Source organism: Lethenteron reissneri, chromosome 57 (genome assembly GCF_015708825.2).
Source record: "Lethenteron reissneri isolate LAM-NWPU_2019-01 chromosome 57, ASM1570882v1, whole genome shotgun sequence".
NCBI classification, from domain to species: Eukaryota; Metazoa; Chordata; class Hyperoartia; order Petromyzontiformes; family Petromyzontidae; genus Lethenteron; species Lethenteron reissneri.
The window spans coordinates 10,066,589-10,093,793 of NC_083835.1; the positions used below are offsets into that span (position 1 = coordinate 10,066,589).

Below are 27,205 nucleotides of genomic sequence, written 5' to 3' on the forward strand. Positions count from 1 at the left end.
GTGTGCGTGTGGTGCTGCGTGCGGTGCTGTGTGTGCGTGTGGTGCTGGGTGTGGTGCTGCGTGCGGTTCTGTGTGTGCGTGTGGTCCTGTGTGTGGTGCTGCGTGCGGTGCTGTGTGTGCGTGTGGTGCTGCGTGCGGTGCTGTGTGTGCGTGTGGTTCTGGGTGTGGTTCTGCGTGTGGTGCTGGGTGTGGTGCTGCGTGTGGTGCTGTGTGTGCGTGTGGTTCTGGGTGTGGTTCTGCGTGTGGTGCTGTGTGTGCGTGTGGTGCTGGGTGTGGTGCTGCCTGCGGTGCTGTGTGTGCGTGTGGTGCTGTGTGTGGTGCTGTGTGTGGTGCTGCGTGTGGTGCTGTGTGTGGTGCTGTGTGTGTGTGTGGTTCTGTGTGTGGCGCTGTGTGGTGCTGTGTGTGGTGCTGCGTGTGGTGCTGTGTGTGCGTGTGGTGCTGTGTGTGGTGCTGCGTGTGGTGCTGTGTGTGGTGCTGTGTGTGGTGCTGCGTGTGGTGCTGTGTGTGGTGCTGTGTGTGTGTGTGGTTCTGTGTGTGGCGCTGTGTGGTGCTGTGTGTGGTGCTGCGTGTGGTGCTGTGTGTGCGTGTGGTGCTGTGTGTGGTGCTGCGTGCGGTGCTGTGTGTGCGTGTGGTGCTGGGTGTGGTGCTGCGTGCGGTGCTGTGTGTGCGTGTGGTGCTGGGTGTGGTGCTGCGTGCGGTGCTGTGTGTGCGTGTGGTGCTGTGTGTGGTGCTGCGTGTGGTGCTGTGTGTGCGTGTGGTGCTGTGTGTGGTGCTGCGTGCGGTGCTGTGTGTGCGTGTGGTGCTGGGTGTGGTGCTGCGTGCGGTGCTGTGTGTGCGTGTGGTGCTGTGTGTGGTGCTGCGTGTGGTGCTGTGTGTGCGTGTGGTGCTGTGTGTGGTGCTGCGTGCGGTGCTGTGTGTGCGTGTGGTGCTGGGTGTGGTGCTGCGTGCGGTGCTGTGTGTGCGTGTGGTGCTGTGTGTGGTGCTGTGTGTGGTGCTGCGTGTGGTGCTGTGTGTGGTGCTGTGTGTGTGTGTGGTTCTGTGTTTGGCGCTGTGTGGTGCTGTGTGTGGTGCTGCGTGTGGTGCTGTGTGTGCGTGTGGTGCTGTGTGTGGTGCTGCGTGTGGTGCTGTGTGTGCGTGTGGTGCTGTGTGTGGTGCTGCGTGCGGTGCTGTGTGTGCGTGTGGTGCTGGGTGTGGTGCTGTGTGTGGTGCTGTGTGTGGTGCTGTGTGTGGTGCTGCGTGTGGTGCTGTGTGTGGTGCTGTGTGTGTTTGTGGTTCTGTGTGTGGCGCTGTGTGGTGCTGTGTGTGGTGCTGCGTGTGGTGCTGTGTGTGCGTGTGGTGCTGTGTGTGGTGCTGCGTGCGGTGCTGTGTGTGCGTGTGGTGCTGGGTGTGGTGCTGCGTGCGGTGCTGTGTGTGCGTGTGGTGCTGGGTGTGGTGCTGCGTGCAGTGCTGTGTGTGCGTGTGGTGCTGGGTGTGGTGCTGCGTGCGGTGCTGTGTGTGCGTGTGGTGCTGGGTGTGGTGCTGCGTGCGGTGCTGTGTGTGCGTGTGGTGCTGGGTGTGGTGCTGCGTGCGGTGCTGTGTGTGCGTGTGGTGCTGGGTGTGGTGCTGCGTGCGGTGCCTTGTTGATGAAGCCGCGCAGCACGGCGAAGACGTGGCGCAGCGTGGCTTCGGACTGCGGCACGGCGAGGAAGGTGAGCAGCACGTCGAAGACGCGGCGCATCAGCCGCCCGTGGCTCTCCTCTGCCAGCAGCTGCTCCTGACGCACGCAGGCACACGCACGCAGGCACACAGACAAAGGTCCCCCACGTAGCCCAATGCAGTCTGTACGCGAGGGCCGTCGGCGAGTCACGTGATAGACCCAAGGTGGTGCCATGAGATTGACCGACTAAAATGACTGGCAGATGCACCGGCTCTACCCCCTACTGTGCCAGCTTGCTGCGTTGCAGCTGCCCGGCGCTTCACTCGCTGTTGCGAGCGTCGCTTCCCCGGCCCTGCGCTGTTGCTGGGCGACCGCCTCCAAACTGACACACATACGCATGTGTACATACAAAAGACAAAGGTCCCCCATAGAGCCATAATAGAATGTTGGGGCAAGTGATGTTAGCAAGCACCTATGAAGGCCGGCATTGCACACTAGGGCGTGGATGGTAGGCACCGCGCCTGGCCACCTTTGTCTCCCCAAGTGGCAATATTTATACACCGCACTAGGTACTGATTTGAGGCTGAATCGACCTAGGGGAGGCCCAAAACCGGTTCGGATAATTGTCACACCGGTGTTGGTGTTGGTCGTGAGCGGGAATCAAACTCGAAGCTGCCGGGTTCGTGGTGCAGCGCCCCGACTGCTACAATACGGCTCCCCATTCCCAGACACAAAGACAATGATCTCCCGTATAGCCTTAACAGACTGTTGGGGCAAGTGCTGTTAGCGAGTAGCACCCATGAAATCCGGCACGGCACACGAGGGGGTGGTTGGCCAGCACCACACACGCTGACGTGCGTGGGGGCGGGCACACACACACCGACGCCTGGGTCACAATTCCACGTGGGGCGGTGGTGGGCACCTTGAAGCTGTGGGCGAAGCAGGCGAGGGCGTCGAGCACCACGAGCCCGGCCTCCGTCGCCAGCGCCGCCTCCAGCACCGCCTCCACCTCCGAGTGGCCGTAGCCTAGGCACGCACGAGGGCACGCGCACGTGTGCACGGGCGCGCTCGTGTATAGACACGCACATGGGCACGCGCACGTGCGCACGTGTATAGACACGCACGAGGGCACGCACATGGGTGCACGGGCGCGCTCGTGTATAGACACGCACATGGGCACGCACATGGGCACGCACATGGGCACGCACGAGGGCACGCGCGCGTGTGCACGGGCGCGCTCGTGTATAGACACGCACGAGGGCACGCGCGCGTGTGCATGGGCGCGTGCGTGTATAGACACGCACGAGGGCACGCGCGCGTGTACACGGGCGACCGCACGGAGCGGAGACGCTAATGGTGGAGACTGACCAAGAGTCGGGAGATGGCAAAGAGAGAGAGAGGGGCAGAGAGAGACTGAGAGAGACTGAGAGAGAGATAGACACAGAGAGAGAGGGAGGCAGAGAGAGAGAGAGAGGGTCAGAGAGAGAGAAAGTGGGGCAAAGAGAGACTGAGAGAGGCAGAGAGAGAGATAGACACAGAGAGACTGAGAGGCAGAGAGAGAAAGAGGCAGAGAGAGACAGAGATAGACACAGAGAGAGAGGGAGGCAGAGAGAGAGGGTCAGAGAGAGAGAAAGATGCAGAAAGAGGCTGAGAGGCTGAGGGAGAGAGGCAGAGCGGTGAAGGCGACCGAGTGGAGCAGCGTCGAGTGGAGGTTTCCGTTGCTGCTGCCCAGGGATTGCGGCGTGGTGCAGATTCACAGCTGTTAGCGCCGGCGGCAGCGTTCAGAGTGGAGTGCCTTGTTAGGAGTGGGATTGTTAGGAATGTTCTATGAGTGTTAGGGGTGGGAGTGTTAGGAGTGGGATGGGAGTGTTAGGGGTGGGATGGGAGTGTTAGGCGTGGGAGTGTTAGGCGTGGGAGTGTTAGGGTTGGGAGTGTTAGGGGAGGGATGGCAGTGTTAGGTGTGGGAGCGTTAGGGGTGGGAGTGTTAGGGGTGGGAGTGTTAGGTGTGGGAGTGTTAGGGGTGGGATGGGAGTGTTAGGCGTGGGAGTGTTAGGGATGGCAGTGTTAGGTGTGGGAGCGTTAGGGGTGGGAGTGTTAGGGGTGGGAGTGTTAGGGGTGGGATGGGAGTGTTAGGCGTGGGAGTGTTAGGGGTGGGAGTGTTAGGGGTGGGATGGGAGTGTTAGGTGTGAGAGTTAGGGGTGGGAGTGTTAGGCGTGGGAGTTAGGGGTGGGAGTGTTAGGGGTGGGAGTGTTAGGAGTGGGAGTGTTAGGGGTGGGAGTGTTAGGCGTGGGAGTTAGGGGTGGGAGTGTTAGGGGTGGGAGTGTTAGGCGTGGGAGTTAGGGGTGGGAGTGTTAGGGGTGGGAATGTTCGGTGTGGGATGGTGAGCTAGGAATGCTAGGAGCGTTCTAGGAGTGTTAGGGTTGGGCCGGGAGTATTACATGTGTTAAACTCGTGTGCCAGGAGTGGGCTAGGTATGTGAAGCAGGGGGGTGAAGCAGGAGGGAGAAGCAGGAGGGAGCCTGCTTACCATGGTCAATAGCAACCCCCAGAATACTGGAGAGCTTTCTGACGCTGGGGAGACACAGAGAGAGCGCACCGTGGCGTTACTCCTCCTCCTCCACGCCACCGCTGTTGCCCCTCACCATCGCCATCGCCATGGTCAAGGGTCTGGGTTCCAGCCACGGGGATCAAAGGTACATGGGGGAGGGGAATGCGAGGAGGTGCGGGGAGGTGCGGAGAGGTGCGGGGGAGGTGCGTGGAGGTGCGTGGAGGTGCGGGGAGGTGCGGGGAGGTGCGGGGAGGTGCGGGGAGGTGCGGGGAGGTGCGGGGGAGGTGTTGGGAGCGCATGAATCTTGGCACCCGCTCGCTGGCAACTGGACAAGGGACGCAGCCGTGCCGTGCCAGCACGGGGTGGGGGGAACCAACCCGTGGTACGCGAGTCTGTGGGCCTCTGTAGGTCTCTGTGGGTTTCTAGGGGTTTCTGTGGGTCTCTGTTTTGCGGGTGAGTTGGGGGTTGCTCTATCCACTGCTGGATAACCTGGATCAGCTGTGCATGCCGACTACGAGCACCTGAGTCTCTCTTCTGTGCCAAACCGAGCGCCCCACTGACCGCACACGCGCGCCCAAGTGCAATCGCTACACAGACTCATGCTGGGCGGGCCCCGGACGGTAGAGACACCGACACACAGACACACACAGGGACACACACACAAGGGGACATGCACACGGGGACACACGGGGACACACACACAAGGGGACATGCACACAGACACACAGGGACACACACACAAGGGGACATGCACACGGGGACACACAGGGACACACACACAAGGGGACATGCACACGGGAACACACAGGGACACACACATAAGGGGACATGCACACGGGGACACACAGGGACACACACACAAGGGAACATGCACACGGGAACGCACACAGGGACACACACACAAGGAGACATGCACACGGGGACACACGGGGATACACACACAAGACATGCACACGGGACACACGGGACACACACACAAGGGGACATGCACACGGGGACACACAGGGACACACACACAAGGGGACATGCACACGGGGACACACGGGGACACACACACAAGGAGACATGCACACGGGGACACACGGGGACACACACACAAGGGGACATGCACACGGGGACACACGGGGACACACACACAAGGGGACATGCACACGAGGACACACAGGGACACACACACAAGGGGACATGCACACGGGGACACACAGGGACACACACACAAGGGGACATGCACACGGGGACACACGGGGACACACACCAAGGACATGCACACGGGGACACACGGGGACACACACACAAGGGGACATGCACACGGGGACACACGGGGACACACACACAAGGGGACATGCACACGAGGACACACAGGGACACACACACAAGGGGACATGTACATGGGAACGCACACGGGGACACAACAACAACTGCCATTCGCCACTAAGTGGCGTTGACATCAATACGGTGCTTGTGCCAGGCCATGATCACGTTAAGGCCACGTTAAGTGTAGAACGCCCGCTGGCAGGTCACGGGACAGACCCAGGTGCCATGGGTCGACTGAGATGACTGGCCGATGCATCCCCTGTGCACCCTACTGTGCCAACTTGCTGTGCTTTAGTCTGTTGGAATACCTCTGCTGTAGCGGATGAACAAAAAATATGGCATCTGTGCAGGACCGCCCTTTCCTGAAACCACATTGGGGCTCCACAAGCCTCTTCTCAGCGTGCCTGGCATGCCGATGTTGAATAATCCTTGCCAGCACCTTTCCTGGCACACTGAAGAGTGAGATGCCGCTGCAGTTGTTACAGTTTGTGCAGTCCCCCTTCTTAAAGAGGGGGACAACCAGGGCATCCTTCCAATCCTGCGGAACCCATCCAGTGGTCCAGGCTACTGTTATGATGTCATATAGGGCAGTCTGTGCACAAACGCCACCCTCCCTCAGCATTTCGCTTGGGAGATCATCTCTGCCCGGTGCTTTTCCTGTCTCAAAACTCTGGATCGCCTTCTGTATTTCTTCAACAGATGGCACCTCAGCCAGCCACTCACAGGGGGAGACTTCCTACAATATCTCAGGCACCGCGGCCTCAGCAGGGTCATCCCCACTTTGCCCCATGATGTTTTCCAGGCTGAGGGATTTCCTCTCCCCCAAGACCTCACATAAATGCTCAGCAGGTCTGCATACCTGTCCCTGGGGTTCGGAGATCGGATCACCTTTCTTTTCCCTAATGATGGTGATAGGTGTGGTGCTGCAAGTTACTTTTTGATGTGATTCCGGGCTACTGAGGCAGACTCCATCTCCTCAGCAACCAGCGACCGCCACCCATCCTTGCAGCGCTGTAAGGCCCTCGGAACCTCCGAGCGAAGGCTGTTGTAAGCCTCCTCATTCTGTGATGTGGGGTGCTGGAGATGGTGAGAGTGGGCCTGTCGCCTTGTCTCAGCCAGCTGGAACACCTCTGTCAGCCTGGGTTTCTGGGGAGTTTGGACCGTGGACCCAAAGCAGCCATTGCAGCTGCATGAGCCTAAACATAGTCAATTTCCCCTCATCATCAGGAGGAGTGGGGGACGATGCCAACCCCAGCTGCAAGCGATGATGACATTCTGGCTTGCAACTTTAATCAGCTAGCTGAGACCAGGCCACTCTTGGTTTGAACAGGGTCCTGGATGTACATCCACCACCGGAGTGAAAGAATGGCAGGTGCATCTTACAGATGACAAGCCGATGGTCAGTGGGCAGATCAGCTCCACAATAGGTTCCTGGTGTCAACGGCATGGGCTCGCATCCGCTGTTCCATCACTATCTAGTCCAGCAAATGTTGTGTGGATGCGACGATGCCGGAACAGTGTGTTGGTAATTACAAGCCCATGGACTGCACAAAAGTATAGCAGCCTCCTACTGTTGTTAATGAGCTGATCTGGCCCACGCCTTCCAATCATTCCAGACCAAGTGCCAGCATCATGACCCACACAGGCATTAAAGTCACCCAACAAGATGACTCTATCCTCAGTGGCCACTTTAGCCAGCACCTGTAACAGAAGGTCATAGAAGGCATCTGACTCCATTGGCCGTCCCTGCATCCCTCCACTGATGTTCATCTTCGGTGGGGGCATAAGTAGCCACAACCACCACTCCCCGCCTCTGGTTGATTGGAAGGCGAGCCCACAGTAGCATGAAGGCACACAGCTTCCTGCACCTCACTGCCACGCTCCCACACCCCCTTCATATTTTTGTTCATAAGAAGAGCCACTCCCCGGTTGTTTGGCAATCTCCAGGCCAGTGTAGAGGACTGTCCACCCCTCATAGTAACAGGAGCCAGAGCCAGTCCACCGCACCTCCTGGATATTGCAGAGATCCAAGCGGTACCGGTCCAGCTCCCGACAGAGGAGTGGCAGCCTCTTCTCTGCAGCGAGCATTCAAACATTCCACGTGGCAATGTCTTTTTGCTGTTTCTGGAGGAACTCCGAGGGTAAGAATTCAGTCTCTTGGCTCCACCAAATGGGGTTTGGCCAGGAGACGTCATAGATGGCCTGTGCCCCCGGGGCCTCCTGCACTAACCTTATTCTACATTTTTCACGTAGTTTAGTGGTAAATAATTGAAGGTAGAGGGATTACCAGCCCCTCGCTCCCATCCAGAGCCCCCGTTTGGCACCTGCGGTGGCTAAAAGCACCATGAAGGAGTATGGCCGATGTTGTAATTGGCCTTCCTTCCACGGCAATTGCTCACATCCACCACAGTGTTGCCGTCCGGCACCAGCGAAGAGGTAGGGGACACACACACGGGGACACACACACGGGGACACACACACACACGGGGACACACACACACGAGGACACACACACGGGGACACACACACACGAGGACACACACACGGACACGCACACGGGAACACACACACACGAGGACACACACACAGACACGCACACGGGAACAGACACACACACGAGGACACACACATGGACACGCACACGGGAACACACACTTACTGTGGTGCAGGCTGCCACCGCTGGCGCCGGGTTCGGCGCTGGGCAGGTGAGAGAAGCGCGCATGCAGAGAGGCGGCCCTGCTGGGGAGGAGGTTACGCGGCGCGGGGAGCGTCTGAGACTTCCTGTCTGGAGGCGGCGGTGGTGCAGAGCGCACCACCGGGCTAGCGGCCTCCACCGCCCTTCACACAGCACCGCACCATGCCGCACCAGACCAGACAGCGCCAGACAGCACCACACCACACAGAACCACACCGCACCACACAACACCACACCGCACCACACAGCACCATGCCGCACCAGACCAGCCAGCGCCAGACGGCACCACACCACACAGAACCACACCGCACCACACAACACCACACCGCACCACACAGCACCATGCCGCACCAGACCAGACAGCACCAGACAGCACCGTACCACACAGCACCACACCACACCGCACCACATAGCACCGCACCACACAACACCACACCACACCGGAGCATTGGCAGGGCGAGGAAGAGAGAGTGGAGAGTGGAGGAGAGAGGGGAGAAACAGCGCGATGAGCGAGATGTGGCAACTCCTCCATGCTCTACAATTAGATCCACCATCACCATCATCACCACCACCGACACCATCATCGTCACCATCATTATCACCACTGCCATCACCAACACCATCATCGTCACCATCGTGATCACCACCATCACCATCATCAACACCACCAACACAACCGTAACCGTCCACGCATTCGTCGCCATCACCGCCGTGCCCTCGTTGTTAGGTATGGGTGAGGAGATGGTGAGGTGGTGAGGAGATGGTGGTGAGGACAGGGGCCGGCTCGTATCGTCACCGCCGGGTTAGGTCTCAAAGCACATGCGGCCAGGGGGAGGGGGGCGCCCCCCACACTCGCTTGAGGAGTCTTTCTCTCTCTGACACTTCACACACGCACGGCCTGCCCTAGCACCCGCAAAGCCTCCTCACACCATCGCCATCGCCATGGTCATCGTCGTCATTCCGGCTGGGGGAGGCTAGATCAGTATCACTTTTGTGAGAAGTCAACAGTGGTTGTCCCACGTGGATAGAACTCGCCCCCCCCCCCACCACAGGAACGTGGAATGGCCACCGCTAGCGACAGCAGGGTTGTGCACAGGCAGGCGAGTGCCACGCCAAGCGGAGTGGAGTCACGAAGGGCGAGTGGTCGGCGGGGCAAGTGAGGGTGCACGAGGGTGAGCGTGGAGGTGAGTGTGCACACAGGTGAATGTGCAGGTGAGTATGCAGGTGAGTGTGCAGGTGAGTGTGCACACTGGTGAGTGTGCAGGTGAGTGTGCACACTGGTGAGCGTGCAGGTGAGTGTGCACACTGGTGAGTGTGCAGGTGAGTGTGCACACTGGTGAGCGTGCAGGTGAGTGTGCACACTGGTGAGTGTGCAGGTGAGTGTGCACACTGGTGAGCGTGCAGGTGAGTGTGCACACTGGTGAGTGTGCAGGTGAGTGTGCACACTGGTGAGCGTGCAGGTGAGTGTGCACACTGGTGAGTGTGCAGGTGAGTGTGCACACTGGTGAGCATGCAGGTGAGTGTGCACACTGGTGAGTGTGCAGGTGAGTGTGCACACAGGTGAGTGTGCACACGGGAGAGTGTGCAGGTGAGTGTGTACACTGGTCAGTGTGCAGGTGAGTGTGCACACTGGTGAGCGTTCAGGTGAGTGTGCACACTGGTGAGTGCGCAGGTGAGTGTGCACACTGGTGAGTGTGCAAGTGAGTGTGCACACGGGTGAGTGCGCAGGTGAGTGTGCACACTGGTGAGTGTGCAGGTGAGTGTGCACACTGGTGAGTGTGCAGGTGAGTGTGCACACTGGTGAGTGTGCAGGTGAGTGTGCACACTGGTGAGCATGCAGGGGAGTGTGCACACTGGTGAGTATGCACACTAGCGAGCGTGCAGGTGAGAGTGCACACGGGTGAGTGTGCAGGTGAGTGTGCACACTGGTGAGTGTGCAGGTGAGTGTGCATACGGGTGAGTGTGCAGGTGAGTGTGCATACGGGTCAGTGTGCAGGTGAGTGTGCACACTGGTGAGTGTGCACACAGGTGAGTGTGCACACTGGTGAGCGTGCAGATGAGTGTGCACACGGGTGAGTGTGCACACAGGTGAGTGTGCACACTGGTGAGCGTGCAGATGAGTGTGCACACGGGTGAGTGTGCACACAGGTGAGTGTGCACACAGGTGAGTGTGCCCACTGGTGAGTGTGCACACGGGTGAGTGTGCACACAGGTGAGTGTGCACACGGGTGAGTGTGCACAGGTGAGTGTGCACACGGGTGAGTGTGCAGGTGAGTGTGCACACTGGTGAGCGTGCAGGTGAGTGTGCACATATATGAGTGTGCAGGTGAGTGTGCACATGGGTGAGTGTGCACACTGGTGAGTGTGCACACTGGTGAGCGTGCACACGGGAGCTGGTGAGTGCAGGGAGCCTCACCGGCACGGTGAGTGGCGGGGATCGATGGGCTCAGCCAGGTCGCGATAGCATTGATTCAAAAAGAACAACTGTGAAAACAGCCTTACCATGCTCACCACTCACTCAGCACACTCTATACCCACCACACTCTATACCCACCACACTCTATACCCACCACACTCTATACTCACCACACTCACCACTCACCACGCTCACCACTCACCATGCTCTATATTCCCCAAGTTCACAATGTGTGTTTACACACACACACGTACGCACGCACGCACGCACGCACGCGTGCACGTGTAAGGGTACGCACGCGGGGTACTCTACCTGGCCAGGTAGCGCTTCCCCATGTACTTGAACTGATGGAGACAGACCCTGAGGGACACACACACACAGGCATACGAGCGAGTGGGTGAGCGAGCGAGTGAGCGAGCGGGAGGGTGAATGAGCAGGTGGATGAGCGGGCGGCTGGATGGGTGAGCGGGGGTGGGTAGGTAAGCGAGCAGGTGAGAGAGTGGGCAGGTGAGCGGGTGGGTGGGTAGGTGAGCGAGCAGGTGAGAGAGTGGGCAGGTGAGCGGGTGGGTGGGTAGGTAAGCAAGCAGGTGAGTGAGTGGGCAGGTGAGCGGGTGGGTGGGTAGGTAAGCGAGCAGGTGAGTGAGTGGGCAGGTGAGCGGGTGGGTGGGTAGGTAAGCAAGCAGGTGAGTGAGTGGGCAGGTGAGCGGGTGGGTGGGTAGGTAAGCAAGCAGGTGAGTGAGTGGGCAGGTGAGCGGGTGGGTGGGTAGGTAAGCAAGCAGGTGAGTGAGTGGGCAGGTGAGCGGGTGGGTGGGTAGGTAAGCGAGCAGGTGAGTGAGTGGGCAGGTGAGCGGGTGGGTGGGTAGGTAAGCGAGCAGGTGAGTGAGTGGGCAGGTGAGCGGGCAACTCACTCGAGGAGGGTGAAGAAGTCGAGGAGTTCTGCGTCAGAGGCTTTGTTCCAGTACGCGAGCAGCGCGTCTGGGTGCAAACACAAAGGCGACCCCTATAGCTTTAACAAACTGTTGGGGAAAGTGCTGTTAACCAGTGGCACACCGATGAAGGAGCGAGTGAAGGTGGACTGTGGAGAGGGGGGGAAGAGGGGGGTAAGTATGGAAGGGTGGTAGGGAGGGGGTAGTAGAGAAGGGGGGTAGGGAGGGGCAGAGTAGAGAAGGGGGGACAGGAGGGGGTAGTGGGAGTACCCTCCGAGACGCTCTTCAGGACGTGGAGGACGCACAGCAGGAGGCTGCGGCTCTCGCCGTGCTCCAGGGGGCGCAGCCGCAATGCCGACCCCGCACCCTGCTGCCGGGACACAGGTGGGGGTGGTCATGAGCACACTGCCCAGGTATGGAAACTTCTCCACTCTCTCCACAACTGCCTCATCACTCATGGGGAGTTGAGGGGGTGGAGTATTTGGTAACATAAAATTCCCAGTCAAGTGTTTAGTTTTGGTGGGGCTGATGGCAAGGCCCCACTCCAGGTTCAGCAGCAGAGCTGAGTGAGCAGTAATCACCAGAACATAACATGGTTGACCACGCCTGGCCATCGATCAGCCTTCCATTGCATCTGTATCAGATAGAAATTCCTCCGGTACAGCCATGGAAAAAGCTTATCAAACTACGTGGTCAAATATGTCAAATAATGTAGGAATCAGAGCACATCCCTGTCACACCCCAAGGTGAACAGGGCATGGCTCTGAGTCATGGCTATACAGTTTTACCCAGGCCTGCCCACCGTCATGAAGGTGATCAATGATTGTGAGCAGAGAGTCAGGGACCCCGACAGCACAAAGAACAACGCACAGTCCTGTGCTATCACAGGCCTTGACCAGGTCAATAAAGCAGAGATATAGGTCCTGTTGGAATTCTCTACACCTCTGCTATAGGATACGGACAGAGAAAATGGCGTCCATGCAGGACCACCCTGGCCTGAAACCACATTGGGGATCCACAAGCCTCTCCTCAGCTTGCCTAGCAAGGCGATGTTGAATCATATTCTTATTCTTAAAAAAAAAATATGTTGAATCATCCTTGCCAGGCCCTTTCCCGGCCTCGCCCTGAGGAGAGAGATGCCCCTGTCGTTGCTAAGGTGTGTGTGTCTCCCCCTTCTTAAAGAGGGGAACCACCAGGCCATCCTTACAATCCTGCGTAACCCGTCCTGTGGTCCACTTTTATTATGATGTCATCGGGGGCAGTCTGCACTCAAACGCCACCCTCCCTCAGCAGTGCGCTTGGGAGATTATCTCTGCCCCGTGCTTCTACTGGTCTCAGACTCGGGATCGCCTTCAGTATTTACTCAACAGCCAGCACCTCGCCTAACCGCCTTTGTCTCCCCAGTGGCGATGTTTACACACTGCATTTGAGGCCGAGTCGACCTAGGGGAGGCACGGGACCGGTTCAGATAATCGTCACTGGTGTTGGCCGTGAGCAGGAATCAAACTCAGGTCGCCGAGTTCATATCGCAGCGCGCTAACCGCGACACTACCGCTCCCCACACACGCACGCACACACGCACACACGCACACACGCACACACGCACACACGCACGTGCGTCCACCTTCTCGAGCGAGTTGGCCTTGTCGTGCGCGCTCGGCAGCCCCGTGGCGGACTCGATGCTCACGAGCGACGCGCGGGAATCCGCGTGTCTCACCACCAGCTGCCCTGGGGTGCCTGCCGCCCAGAAAGTAAGCACACGCGCACACAGACAGATGCACACGCGCACACACGGACAGATGCACACGCGCACACACGGACAGATGCACACGCGCACACAAACAGATGCACACGCGCACACACGGACAGATGCACACGCGCACACAAACAGATGCACACGCGCACACACGGACAGATGCACACGTGCATATGCGTACACAGACAGACGCACGCGCACGCACACACGGACGGACACACACATGGAGAGACGCGCACACGCACGCATGCACACGCGGGCTTCTCTCTCCGCTGCTGGGCACGAGTAGGGATCGCACCAGCGACGACCGAGAAGAGGTGCCGCCCCTCCCTCACCCCACCGCCCCCACGTGACCACCCCCCCCCACCTGTGCCGGAGATGGCCGAGAAGAGGTCCCCGGCCGCTGTTGCCGTGGCGGCGGCCTGAGCCCGGTGCGGAGTGCACGACCCCGCGGCGTTAGAGGTCGCGCCGCCCGGCACGGGGTTCTGCACGCATGCGGTGGATTCGTCGCGCGTCATCTGCACACGCACACGTATAACAAAGACAAAGATCCCCCGGAGAGCCTTAACAGACTGTTGGGGCTGTATATGAGGGGCTGGATGGCCACCACCATGCCTGACCATCTTTGTCTCCCCAGTGGCGATGGTTAACAATTGCACCAGGTACTCATTTGAGGCCGAGTTGACCTAGGGGAGGAGGCCAAGGACCGGTTCAGATAATCATCACCGGTGTTGGCCGTGAGCGGGAATCGAACTCAGGTTGCCAGGTTCGTATCGCAGTGCACTAACCGCTACACGACCACTTCCCCACACAAGACAAAGATCCCCCGTATAGCCAAGCAAACTGTAGGGGTAAGTGCTGTGAGTGAGCACCTATGAAGGCTGGAATGGTACAAGAGGGGGTGGGTGGCCAACACCACGCCCGACCGCCTTTGTCTCCCCAGTGGCGATGTTTACACACTGCACCAGGTACTCATTTGAGGCTGAGTCGACCTAGTGGAGGCCGAGGACTGGTTCAAATAATCGTCCCTGGTGTTGGCCGTGAGCGGAAATCGAACCCAGGTTGCCAGGTTAATAGCGCAACGCGCTAACCGCTACACTACCGCTCCCCACTTCTCCACACACACACAGACACACACACACACGTGCACACATGCTATTTGCACCATGAGGCCATGTGAAGGGTGGAAGACTCGTTGACAGGAGGTCACGGGACAGACCCAGGTGCCATGGGTCGACTGACTGCAACACCTTCTTGGTTCTTTCGGTAAAGTCACGTAGAAGGGAAGTAAAAAAATAATAAAAATAAAACATAATAAAATAATTCTCACGACGTTTTGGCCACAACGCAAGCAGCCGTCCTCAGGTGAAAACCAGGTCTGTCGAGGCGACAGAGTCTGAATGAAACAGCACACGAGCTTGGAGCATATATATAAGCTGGGCGCCTTGACAAAGGAATTTGCATATCAAGAGGAATTTCTCAAAGTTATGTGGAAACCCTCCCCGTAGAGGCGGTTAAATTTCGATTTAAAGCAACACGTGTCCCCCTCTGTGCCGACTCGCTCCGTATTAGAGGTCGATCTTGACACCGCTGGTACCGGTCATCGGCAAGTCAACTTAGGTTCTGTACTGCATCAGTTCATCTCTTCTATAGCCCGTGTGGTGCCCATTTCCCCCCCTTTATTTAGCTCCCTCCCCCAGCGTGACCTCCGTGTCTCACCCACCCCCACCGAGTCCCCACCATTCCCACCGTGTCCCACCCACCCCCACCGTCCCCACCATTCCTCCCCCACCTTCCCCACCGTCCCTACCGTCCCTGCCCCACCGTCCCCACCATCCCCACCGTCCCTACCGTCCCTGCCCCACCGTCCCCACCGTCCCTGCCCCACCGTCCCCACCGTCCCCACCGTCCCTACCGTCCCTCCCCCACCATCCCCACATGTCCCCTCTCCCCCCTGTGCCCCCCCCCCCCTCCCCCCCCTGCAGGTGTTGGCGCTGGCAGTGGGCAGCAGGGCGTGGTCGCGGGCGACGTTGAGGCGGGAGACGTTCTCCAGCGCGATCCCCAGCAGGGGCAGGTAGAGCGACGCGATCCGCGCCTGCTGGTTCTGGGATGTCAGCAAACCGCAGTCAGCAACCGCAGTGGGCAACCGCAGTCAACCACCATGGCTGTAACTGTGTGCGTGGTGCTGCGGTAAGCGCGCTGCACTGCGACCCCGGTGACCAGAGTTCGATTCCCGTACACGGCCACCACCAACTGAAGTGACAATTATCTGATCCGGTCCTGGGCCTCCCCTAGGCTGACTCAGCCCTAAACGAGTATCTGGTGCGGCGTGTGCGCGTGTAAACACCAGTGCTGGAGAGACAAAGGTGGCCGGGCGTAGTGGTGGCCACCCGCCCCCATCGTGCGCTATTCACGTAGCGGCACTTGCCCCGGCATCCCGTGTGGGGCTACACGGGGGAGCTTTGTCCGCGTACCTTGTGTGCGTAGCGGTCGTCGTGCGCGTGTTTCGCCATCAGCTGCTTGAGTGCGGCGATGGCGGCCGGACGCACGTCGCCGCTCTCCTGCTGCAGCGCGGAGCTCACCTGTCGGCCGCACAGCTCACCTCGTCACCTCGCCCCAACCGCCACGTCGCAACCACCTCGTCGTCCCCGCCTGATCACCCTCACCTCGTCACCTCGCCCCAACCGCCACGTCGCAACCACCTCGTCGTCCCCGCCTGATCACCCTCACCTCGTCACCCACGCTTTGTTAAGCACACCTCATCGCACTCACCCCGCCCGCATTCGAGTCCCAAAGTCAAAGTTGCTTGCCCTGTCCCTACACTCAAAGACGCACACGCGCACATGCGTGTGCCTATGCGCGCGAGCGTGCGAGGGCGTCTGTGTGAGCGCGTGCGTGCATGTGTGCGATGCTGGGAGCTGTAGTGCAAGCTGTAGTGCGAGAGTTAGCTTGCTGAGCTACGAACTCAGTTTACTCTAGTTCGATTCCCACTTACGGCCAACACCAGTGCTGATTATCTGATTGGTTTCTGGTCCTCCTCTAGGTCGACTCGGCCTCAAATGAGTACCTGGTGTGATGTGTAAACATTGCCACTGGGGAGACAAAGGCCACCCAACCCTCTAGTGTGCCATGCCGGCCTTCATAGGTGCTCGCTAATAAAACTTGCCCCTACAGTCTGTTAAGGCTATACGGATGATTGTTGTGTGCGTGTGTGCATGCGTGCATCTCCGCTCACCTCCCGAAGTAAAAGTCCAACCAGGAAGTGATTTTTGCAGAAATCTTCGGTCAAACTGTAATCCAGCTGCAGATCTGAGACACACACAGTGCATCCGTGTACACAAACAACAGCCGACATTCTTCATTGAGTGGCGGTGGCATCACCAGGATGATTGGTGCTAGGCCAGGTAGACTTCAAGGCCACGTGAAGTGCCAAAGGCTCACTGGCAGGAGGTCAGGGGACAGACCCAGGTCCCAGGGGTTGACTGAGATGACTGGCTGATGCACCACCTGTGCCTCCTACTGTGCCAACTTGCTGCATTTTAGTTGCCTGGCGCTCGGCTCGTTGTTGTGAGTGTCACTCCTCTGCCCTCCTTTGGTGCTGGAGAGTGACTGCCTCCAACTGCCCAGTAGCAGCATCCTTCACGAGCCTCCTCCACAGAGGCCGATCTTGACACCGCTGGTACTGGTCATCGGCAAGTCCACTCAGCTCCTCGTCCTCCCGTACCCCATCACTCCATCTCTTCTCTAGCCCGTTCCGCGTCCCACACCAGCCCGCCTCGGCACACTGGTAATCCAATCACTACCGTCCCAGGGGCGCTTATGCCATGACCCACTCTGTGTTCCACAGAGGCATGGCAGCCTCTCCTCCCCAGCCAGTGTTGGGACATTCTACGTGGACAGCCACAGCAACTGCCTTTCACCACACACACCCTTCAAAGACAAAGATACCCCATATAGCCCGAAAAAGGCTGTTGGGGCGATTGCTGTTCGCGAGCACCTATGAAGGCCGGCAAGGTACAATGAGGGGGTGGGTGGCCAACACCATGTCCGATCGACTTTGTCTCCCTAGTGACAATGTTTACGCAGCGCATCAGGTACTCATTTGAGGCCGAGTCGACCTAGGGGAGGCCCAGGACAGGTTCAGATAATCGTCACAAGTGTTGGCCGCAAGCGGGAATCGAACTCGGGTCACCGGGTGCGTAGCGCAGCATGCTAACCGCTACACAACCGCTCCCCTTCACACGCACACAAACATGCACACGCATGTGTGTGTACGTGTGCGGGTTTTTGTGCATGGTGGTGTATGGATCGGGGGTAGATTCACAGCAGATCGAGCAGCAGCACTCCGTATGTCTCCCACGTGCCCGCGAGCCAATCAACAGCTCCGTTCTGACTCCGGCTCCCCCAGCTGGGGGTCCTCCCCCCCTCACCCGAGCGAACCCCAAAGCTGGGCAAGCTGGGACTCCGCGCACCGCCACGCCTCGGAGTTGGGCTCCATCGTCCTTCTCGGGGGTCTCGGTGAAACGACGCTTCCGAGTCGACGAGAATTCATCGTCTCAAGCTCGGCGCTTAATCGTTATATTGAGCGCCAAGATGCTTTACTTAAGTTTAAATAGCGGTGGAAGAATACAGAATGGTTTAGATGGCGTCCACGCGATGAAGATTATCCCACTTTGTTGAGCAATCATTTGTGACGGCCAGGTGGCTCCTGGCGAAAGAGCTCCGCAGCAAAATCTGGTAAGAGGGCCAAACTCCGAGACGCGGCTCCGCGAGTCCCTCTTCCGCAGCGACATCGCGCCCCGAGCATGTGATTCCCCGGCACGGCCGATCGTGCCCGAGACGGCGCTGGCGCCTGTCACTGCCGGCGCCCTCAGCTCCGCCACCACCACCGCCGCCGCCGCCACCGCCGCCCGACCCTCCGGGGCCATACCCACCCGCCACGCTGCCCGTTCGTTACACACCGTGCAAGCCGGATGGTTGGTAAATATGCGTGCTATGTTACACGTGGTGCCGATTCAAAGGAATGCAGAGATCGTGTGTGTGTATACGTGTGTACGTGATGGGGGGAGCGGTGGCACAGCTGTTAGTGCACCGCGCTACGAACCTGGCCATCAAAAGTTAAATTCCAGTTCACGGACAACATCAGTGACGAATATCTGAACAAGTCTTGGGCCATCTCTTAACATCTCGCCATGGTGGCGAGGAGATGTTCACTCCCTCGCCTGTTACGCAAGAGGGCATGGGTTTGATCCTGACCCTCACGCCTGCTGTATGTTTAGAGTTTGCATATTCTCCCTGTGGTTGTGTGGATTTTTCTCCGGGTCCTCCGGTTTTTACCCCCCACATTTAGAAACATGCGTTTAGAGTATTTGACTGCTATAAATGTCCACATGATGTTTGTTGAGCGATTTGTAATAGCCAGGTCGCTTCTAAAAAGGGTTACGTAGCTCAGTAGGCCTTACCTGGTTAAATAAAAATAGTTTAGTTTTGAAATAGTTTTAGTCAGCCTTAAATGAGTACCTGGTGCGGTGTATAAAACATCGCCACTGGGGAGACAAAGGTGGCCAGGCGTGGTGCTGGCCACCCACCCCTTCGTGACCATGCAGGCCGTCATAGATGCTCCTCGCTAACAGCACTTGCCCAAACAGTCTGGTAAAGCTACACGAGGGATCTTTGTCTCTGTGTGTTCAATATGACAAAGGCAACACCGATTCAAATTGAGATGGCTACCTTGTGTGTGCGCGAGAGTGTAAATGAGGAGCGTGTTTACCAATCATCCGGTATGTGCAGCACGTAATAACGACCCGATTTGTATGTGAACGGCGCGACAGATGGCTCTGTGGGGTATGCGGAGGAAGGGACGACCCCCGTCACACACAGCGCACGGGCCGCGTCATCGTTAGCAGCCGATCACAGCAATCACCAGCATCCCCCCACACCTGGGGCACAATCAGGGGGTTAGCAGGGATCCAGGGGATTCGGAAGGGGATCATCGAGGAGGGGGTACCTGGCAGGCTCTCTCGCGTCGGCTCCGTCGGAAAGAGCAAATCTGTTCCACACAAGGACCATAATGGCTGACACACGGTGATAATGGAGACATGCAGACGTGGAGATGCGTGGTACAGAGACACACAGACATGGAGATACGTGGTACAGGGACACGGAGACACGAGACACGGAGACACAGAGATCCGGAGAAATAGGGCACAGAGATAGAGATGCAGAGATACAGGGCACGGAGACACAGAGACACTGAGATAGAGACAGACACAGAGATATAGTGCACAGAGACACGGAGATACAGGGCACAGAGACACAGAGACATGGAGAAATAGGGCACAAAGATACAGAGACACGGAGATACAGGGCACGGAGCTACAGAGACACAGATAAAGAGATACAACGCACGGAGACATGGAAATACAGGGCACGGAGACAGAGATACAGTGCACAGAGCTACAGAGACATGGAGACACAAGAAATACACAGAGACATCGATAGACGTAGCATGTAGACACATAGACATGGAATTACAACAGAGAGAAGAGGCTTACGATGTCCAGACATAGGAACAAAGATATATTGGATGAGGGACACATGGAGACACAGAGACACATGACACACACATGCCACATGGAGACTTTCAGGAATGCGTGTGTGTGTGCCTGTGTGTGCATGTCTGTGTACGCGCGCGAGTCTGTGCGCATGTGCATGTATGTGCCTGTGCATATGTGTATGAGCGTGCGTGGATGTATGTGCGCACGCCTGTGCATGTACGCTTGCCTGTGTGTGCGCGCGTGCCTGTGATTGCGTGCGTGCGTGCGCATGCGTGCGTCACCTTGGTACCGCTGGATGCGACCCCTACTGAAGGACATGGCGAGGTTCAGGGGGATGTAATGCTCGTGGCTGCAAATCTCCTTCAGGAATGCCAACTTGAATTCAAACAGGGTCTACGGACACACAAGGCAAAGATCCCCTGTATGGCATGAACAGACTTTTGAGGCAAGTGCTATGAGCGAGTAACACCTATGAAGGCCGACACGACACATGGGGGGGTTGCGTGGCCAGCACCACGCCCGGCCCCCTTTGTCTCCCTAGAGGTGACGTTCACACACTGCACCAGGTACTCGTTTTAGGCTGCGTCGACCTAGGGGAGTCTCAAGAGCGGTTCGGATAATTGTGACGGGTTGCGAGTTCATAGCGCAGCGCGCGAACCGCTACACTACCGCTCCCCACAGACACACAGATAAAGATCCCCTGTGTAGCCCACACAGGCTGTCAGGGCAAGTGCCGCTAGTGAACTGGCGGTGCAGCCTGCGGGGTGCCTTTGTCTTCCCAAGGTCTCACCTTGGGATCGCCAGGGCCGAAGCTGTGCACGTACGAGTTGATGAGTTTGAAGAGGAAGCCGCGGTCCATGAACGTGAAGCACCTCTACGCACAAAAACACGGGCATACGTAGGTACGTGCGCACACGCAGCGCACACACAGCAAATACACACAGCGTACACACACAGCACACATGCAGAACATACACACCACAGATGCAACAAACACGCAGTATCCACAGCACATTCGCAGCACAGGCGCAGCACACACAGTATACACGCACAACACACATAAAGAACACACACAGCATACACATAGCACCACATACACACACAGCACACGCACAGCACATACACACAACAAACTCACGCAGCGTACACACAGCACACACGCATGCAGGACACACACATGCAGCACATGCAGCACACACACACAGCAAACACACAGCGAGCACACACACACAACATAAGCACAGCATATATGAAGTGCACAGAGTATACACACAGTATACACACAACACACACACACAGCACACACACAGCGAGCACACACACAGCGAGCACACACACCAACTACACACAGCACACGCACAGCGCATACCGTACATGTACACATAGCACATACACGCAGTGGCGTCACTAGGGGGGTGCGTGGGGTGCAGACCGCACCGGGTGACACCATCAGAGGGGGTGACACCACAATGACTGCCTAGAACATGTCTGTGCAGTGTTTCAGCAGAAATTAATTATTTTTAATAAAAATATCCCTGTAGTTATAACAATAAAAGCCTTTTTTTTTCGTAAGCCCAGCTTATATGTACTATATCAATATACCTACAAGACAAAAACTCTATGCTAATTTACTTTTTGAACCTTATAATGCGCTCCGGTCAGGGCAGTCATTGTTACCCAACTCCAGTGACGCTTCCAGTCACGTGGTCTCGTCTGCACGTGCTGCCAGCACGCGCTGTTGTGTTCGTCGCTGCTCGTGTTTTTATAGTCGCTGATTTTGTCAAATTTTCTGGTGTTTTAGCTACAATATTGTGGTAATTAGTATTTGTGAACCTATATCAATACAATTTTTGAGAATCAAGTCGTAATTAAAGGAAAAGGAGAAAAATAAAAAAGGCTTCTGCTCAGTTACTAATAATGTTGTAACAAATAATGTTGTAATTCAATGTAGAAAGATTTTACAAAACTATTTTGTTGTGAGTATTCATATAATCTCAGAAATATGACATTTAAGCAATTTACAAATATATCACATGTTATTCTATGATTAAAATTGATAATAAACTTACATGTAGAACAATTATTGATTATATAACTATTTGATAACTAAATAGAGAAATTGACAATTTAAAACATGAAGTGAGAGGAAATGCTATGTTTCTTGATACATGTTTAGAAATATAATTAAATCTTAAATTAGTCTTTTTTTTTCTTGGAAAACATCACTGTCTTGCGATGTAACGATGTAAAAGTACATTCAGGCTGTACGCATGGTATTGTAATCTAAAGGTGTAACTTTTATTTTGCTAGTTGTTTACGTCACTACTATTGCCATCACATTCAGTGATATACGGGAATTACGATGTACGAGTAACGTTAGTACAAAACACATGACGAGGGATTCTGTGTGGTCCGGTACGGGAGGAGGTCCATGGGGGGTGACACCAACCCTAGTGACGCGAATGCCACAAAGCACACACACGCAGCACACACACGGAGCACACACACGCAGCACACACACGCAGCACACACACGCAGCACACACACGCAGCAAAAACACGCAGCACACACACGTACAGCACACACACGTACAGCACATACACACAGCACACACACGCAGCACACACACGTACAGCACACACACACAGCACACACGCAGCGTACACACACAGCATAAACACACACACAGCACACACACGCAGCACACACACACAGCACACACACGCAGCGCACACACGCAGTGTACACACACAGCACACACACGCAGCGTACACACACAGCATAAACACACACACACACAGCACACACACGCAGCACACACACGCAGCGCCACACGCAGCACACACACACAGCGCACACACACAGCACACACACACACAGCACACACACGCAGCACACACATGTAACAAACACACGCAGCGTACACACACAGCATAAACACACACACACGCAGTACACACACACAGCATAAACACACACACGCACACACACAGCACACACACACAGCAAATACACGCAACAAGCACACGCGGCATACACACACAGCATAAACACACACACACGCAGCACACACACACAGCACACACACGCAGCACATACACACAGCACACACAGAGCACACATGCACAGCAAATACACACAACAAACACAGGCAGCGCACACACACAGCATAAACACACACACACGCAGCACATACACACAACACACACACGCAGCACACACACGCAGCATAAACACACACACACACGTACAGCACATACACACAGCACACACACGCAGCGCACACACGCAGCGCACACACGCAGCGCACACACGCAGCACACTCACGCAGCACACTCACGCAGCACACACACGCAGCACACACACGCAGCACACACACGTACAGCACATACACGCAGCACACACACGCAGCACACACACGTACAGCACACACACACAGCACACACACGCAGCGTACACACACAGCATAAACACACACACAGCACACACACATAACGTACACACACAGCACACACACGCAGCACACACACGCAGCGCTCACACGCAGTGTACACACACAGCATAAACACACACGCAGCGTACACACACACACACAGCACACACACGCAGCACACACACGCAGCGCACACACGCAGCACACACACACAGCGCACACACACAGTACACACACACACAGCACACACACACAGCACACACACGCAGCACACACACGTACAGCACATACACACAACAAACACACGCAGCGTACACACACAGCATAAACACACACACACACGCAGCACACACACACAGCATAAACACACACACGCACACACACACAGCAATTACACACAACAAGCACACGCGGCGTACACACACAGCATAAACACACACACACACAGCACACACACAGCACACACACGCAGCACATACACACAGCACACACACACACGCACACACAGAGCACACATGCACAGCAAATACACACAACAAACACACGCAGCGCACACACACGGCATTAACACACACACACGCAGCACATACACACAACACACACAGGCAGCGCACACACACAGCATAAACACACACACACACGCAGCACATACACACAGCACACACACACACACACGCACACACACAGCACACACAGCATAAACACACACATACACGTACAGCAAACACACAACAAACACACGCAGCATACACACACAGCATAAACACACACACACGCAGCACATACACACAGCACACACAGCACACACGCAGCGCACACACACAGCATAAACACACACACACACAGCACATACATAAGCACACACACGCACAGCCAATACACACAGCACACACGCAGCATAAACACACACACACGCAGCACACACACACCACGCAGCGCACACACACAGCATAAACACACACACACGGCACACACACGCAGCACACACACACAGCACACACACGAGGTGCACACACACAGCATAAACACACACACACGCAGCACACACACGCAGCGCACACACAGCATAAACACACACACACACGTACAGCAAATACACACAACAAACACACACAGCACATACACACAGCATAAACACACACACACGCAGCACATACACACAGCAAACACACGCAGCACACACACAGCATAAACACACACACACACGCAACACATACACACAGCACACACACGCAGCGCACACACAGCATAAACACACACACGCAGCACACACACACAGCACACACGCAGCACACACACACAGCATAAACACACACACACACGCAGCACATACACACAGCACACACACGCAAAGCACACACACAGCATAAACACACACACACGCAGCACACACACACAACACACACACGCAGCACACACACGCAGCACACACACACAGCACACACACGCAGCGCACGCACACAGCATAAACACACACATGCAGCACACACACACAACACACACACGCACAGCAAATACACACAACAAACACACGAAGCGTACACACACAGCATAAACACACACACGCAGCACACACGCAGCACACACGCAGCACACACACGCCGCACACACACGCACAGCACATACACACAGCGTACACACGCAGCATAAACACACACACACGCAGCACACACACACGCAGCGCACACACACAGCACACACACGCAGCGCACACACACAGCACACACACGCAGCACACACACGCACAGCACATACACACAACAAACACACGCAGCGTACACACACAGCATAAACACGCACACGCAGCACACACACACAGCACACACACACAAACACACACAGCATAAACACACACACACGCAGCACATACACACAGCACACACACGCACAGCACATACACACAACAAACACACGCAGCGTACACACACAGCATAAACACACACACACGCAGCACATACACACAGCACACACATGCACATCACATGCACACAACAAACACACGCAGCGTACACACACAGCATAAACACACACACACGCAATATACACACACAGCACACGCAGCACACACACGCAGCACACACGACAAACACACGCAGCATACACACACACGCAGTACACACACACAGCACGCACATGCAGCACACACACAGCATGCACACAGCACATATACACAGCATACACACAGCACACACAGCACACGCACACAAAACATACACGCAGCACACACACACACACACAGCACACACAGCACACGCACATAAAACACACACGCAGCACACACACACACAGCACACGGTGACCTTGATGAAGGCGGCGAGGCTGTGGTTGGCGCGCCGCGTCTCGCTCGCGAACTCGCGGTGCTTGATGACGATGTTTTCCGTCGCCGCCACCACCAGCTCCTCCACCGCCGTGTGGAACGACGCCGGCAACCGCTGCGTCCGGTTCAGCTGCACCACCATAACCGCACACATTACCGCAACCATCGCAACCACAACCCTGACCACCTCAATCACAACCGCGACCACCACAATGAAAACCGCAACCACCACAATCACAACCACCGAGATCACCGCAATCACAACCACCGCAATCACAACCGCAAAAAACGCAATCACAAGCAAAAATACCGCAACCACCACAATCACAACCGTAACTTCCACAAACACAAACGCAACCACCGCAATCGCAACCATAACCACCGCAATCGCAACCATAACCACCACAATCACAAATGCAACCACGGTGCGGGGTCAGACTGTGTAAGAAGTTGCAGGAACAAGGTTCAGAGTTCACGGCCGGGCTCAGGAGGTCACCACCTTGATCCTCCCGGAGTCCACGAGGTTTTGAGCCATGGACTTGATGAGGATCTCAAAGAAGAACCATGAGAACTGGAGAAGAGGAGAAGAGACGGAGACACCTCATCAACATCACCTCCTCCTAACCATCGTCACGCACGGTCACTCCCACGTACATGACGCCGACACGCAGCCAACCATTCACCACTCGGTGGTGGTGACATTGCGATGGTGCCTGTGCCAGGCTAGGTGCACTCTTGAGGCCAGATCAAGTGTCAAAGGCTCGTTGCTGACGGGAGGGCACGGGACAGATCCAGTGTCCGGGGGTGAGGGTGAGCAGCTTGCTGTACTGCCTCTCACCCTGGGACTGGGTGAGTGTGTGGGGTGAGGGTGAGCAGCTTGCTGGTCTGCCTCTCACCCTGGGACTGGGTGAGTGTGTGGGGTGAGGGTGAGCAGCTTGCTGTACTGCCTCTCACCCTGGGACTGGGTGAGCGTGTGGGATGAGGGTGAGCAGCTTGCTGGTCTGCCTCTCACCCTGGGACTGGGTGAGCGTGTGGGGTGAGGGTGAGCAGCTTGCTGTACTGCCTCTCACCCTGGGACTGGGTGAGCGTGTGGGGTGAGGGTGAGCAGCTTGCTGTACTGCCACTCACCCTGGGACTGGGTGAGTGTGTGGGGTGAGGGTGAGCAGCTTGCTGTACTGCCTCTCACCCTGGGACTGGGTGAGTGTGTGGGGTGAGGGTGAGCAGCTTGCTGTACTGCCACTCACCCTGGGACTGGGTGAGTGTGTGGGGTGAGGGTGAGCAGCTTGCTGTACTGCCTCTCACCCTGGGACTGGGTGAGTGTGTGGGGTGAGGGTGAGCAGCTTGCTGGTCTGCCCACTCACCCTGGGACTGGGTGAGTGTGTGGGGTGAGGGTGAGCAGCTTGCTGTACTGCCTCTCACCCTGGGACTGGGTGAGTGTGTGGGGTGAGGGTGAGCAGCTTGCTGTACTGCCTCTCACCTTGAGGAGTTTGTTGCAGGTGAGGAAGTCGGTGCTGGGCTTGAGGAGGAAGCCGAGCGACTTGGCGAGTTCCTCGTGCAGGGTGAGGCCCTCGCAGGCCTCCGCAGACTCCTCTGTCTTGAACACAAACT

The 27,205-nt window shown here is 56.6% G+C and overlaps 1 protein-coding gene across 1 annotated transcript in view; it reads right to left on the reverse strand.

The window, feature by feature from the left end:
- The window catches only part of LOC133357239 (dedicator of cytokinesis protein 11-like), a 115,237-nt gene that overhangs the window by 68,368 nt on the left and 19,664 nt on the right, over nucleotides 1–27,205 (reverse strand). Inside the window, exons 3-19 of the mRNA XM_061575067.1 lie at nucleotides 27,075–27,203; nucleotides 26,097–26,168; nucleotides 25,581–25,727; nucleotides 20,638–20,721; nucleotides 20,129–20,240; nucleotides 19,298–19,339; nucleotides 16,526–16,599; nucleotides 15,765–15,872; nucleotides 15,268–15,394; nucleotides 13,658–13,807; nucleotides 13,159–13,271; nucleotides 11,805–11,904; nucleotides 11,517–11,583; nucleotides 10,921–10,968; nucleotides 8,157–8,335; nucleotides 2,559–2,662; nucleotides 1,616–1,753 (exon numbers count right to left, since the gene is read on the reverse strand). Of these exons, the coding sequence (XP_061431051.1) occupies nucleotides 1,616–1,753; nucleotides 2,559–2,662; nucleotides 8,157–8,335; nucleotides 10,921–10,968; nucleotides 11,517–11,583; nucleotides 11,805–11,904; nucleotides 13,159–13,271; nucleotides 13,658–13,807; nucleotides 15,268–15,394; nucleotides 15,765–15,872; nucleotides 16,526–16,599; nucleotides 19,298–19,339; nucleotides 20,129–20,240; nucleotides 20,638–20,721; nucleotides 25,581–25,727; nucleotides 26,097–26,168; nucleotides 27,075–27,203 (1,794 nt within the window). The remainder of the gene's footprint in view (nucleotides 1–1,615; nucleotides 1,754–2,558; nucleotides 2,663–8,156; nucleotides 8,336–10,920; nucleotides 10,969–11,516; nucleotides 11,584–11,804; nucleotides 11,905–13,158; nucleotides 13,272–13,657; nucleotides 13,808–15,267; nucleotides 15,395–15,764; nucleotides 15,873–16,525; nucleotides 16,600–19,297; nucleotides 19,340–20,128; nucleotides 20,241–20,637; nucleotides 20,722–25,580; nucleotides 25,728–26,096; nucleotides 26,169–27,074; nucleotides 27,204–27,205) is intronic.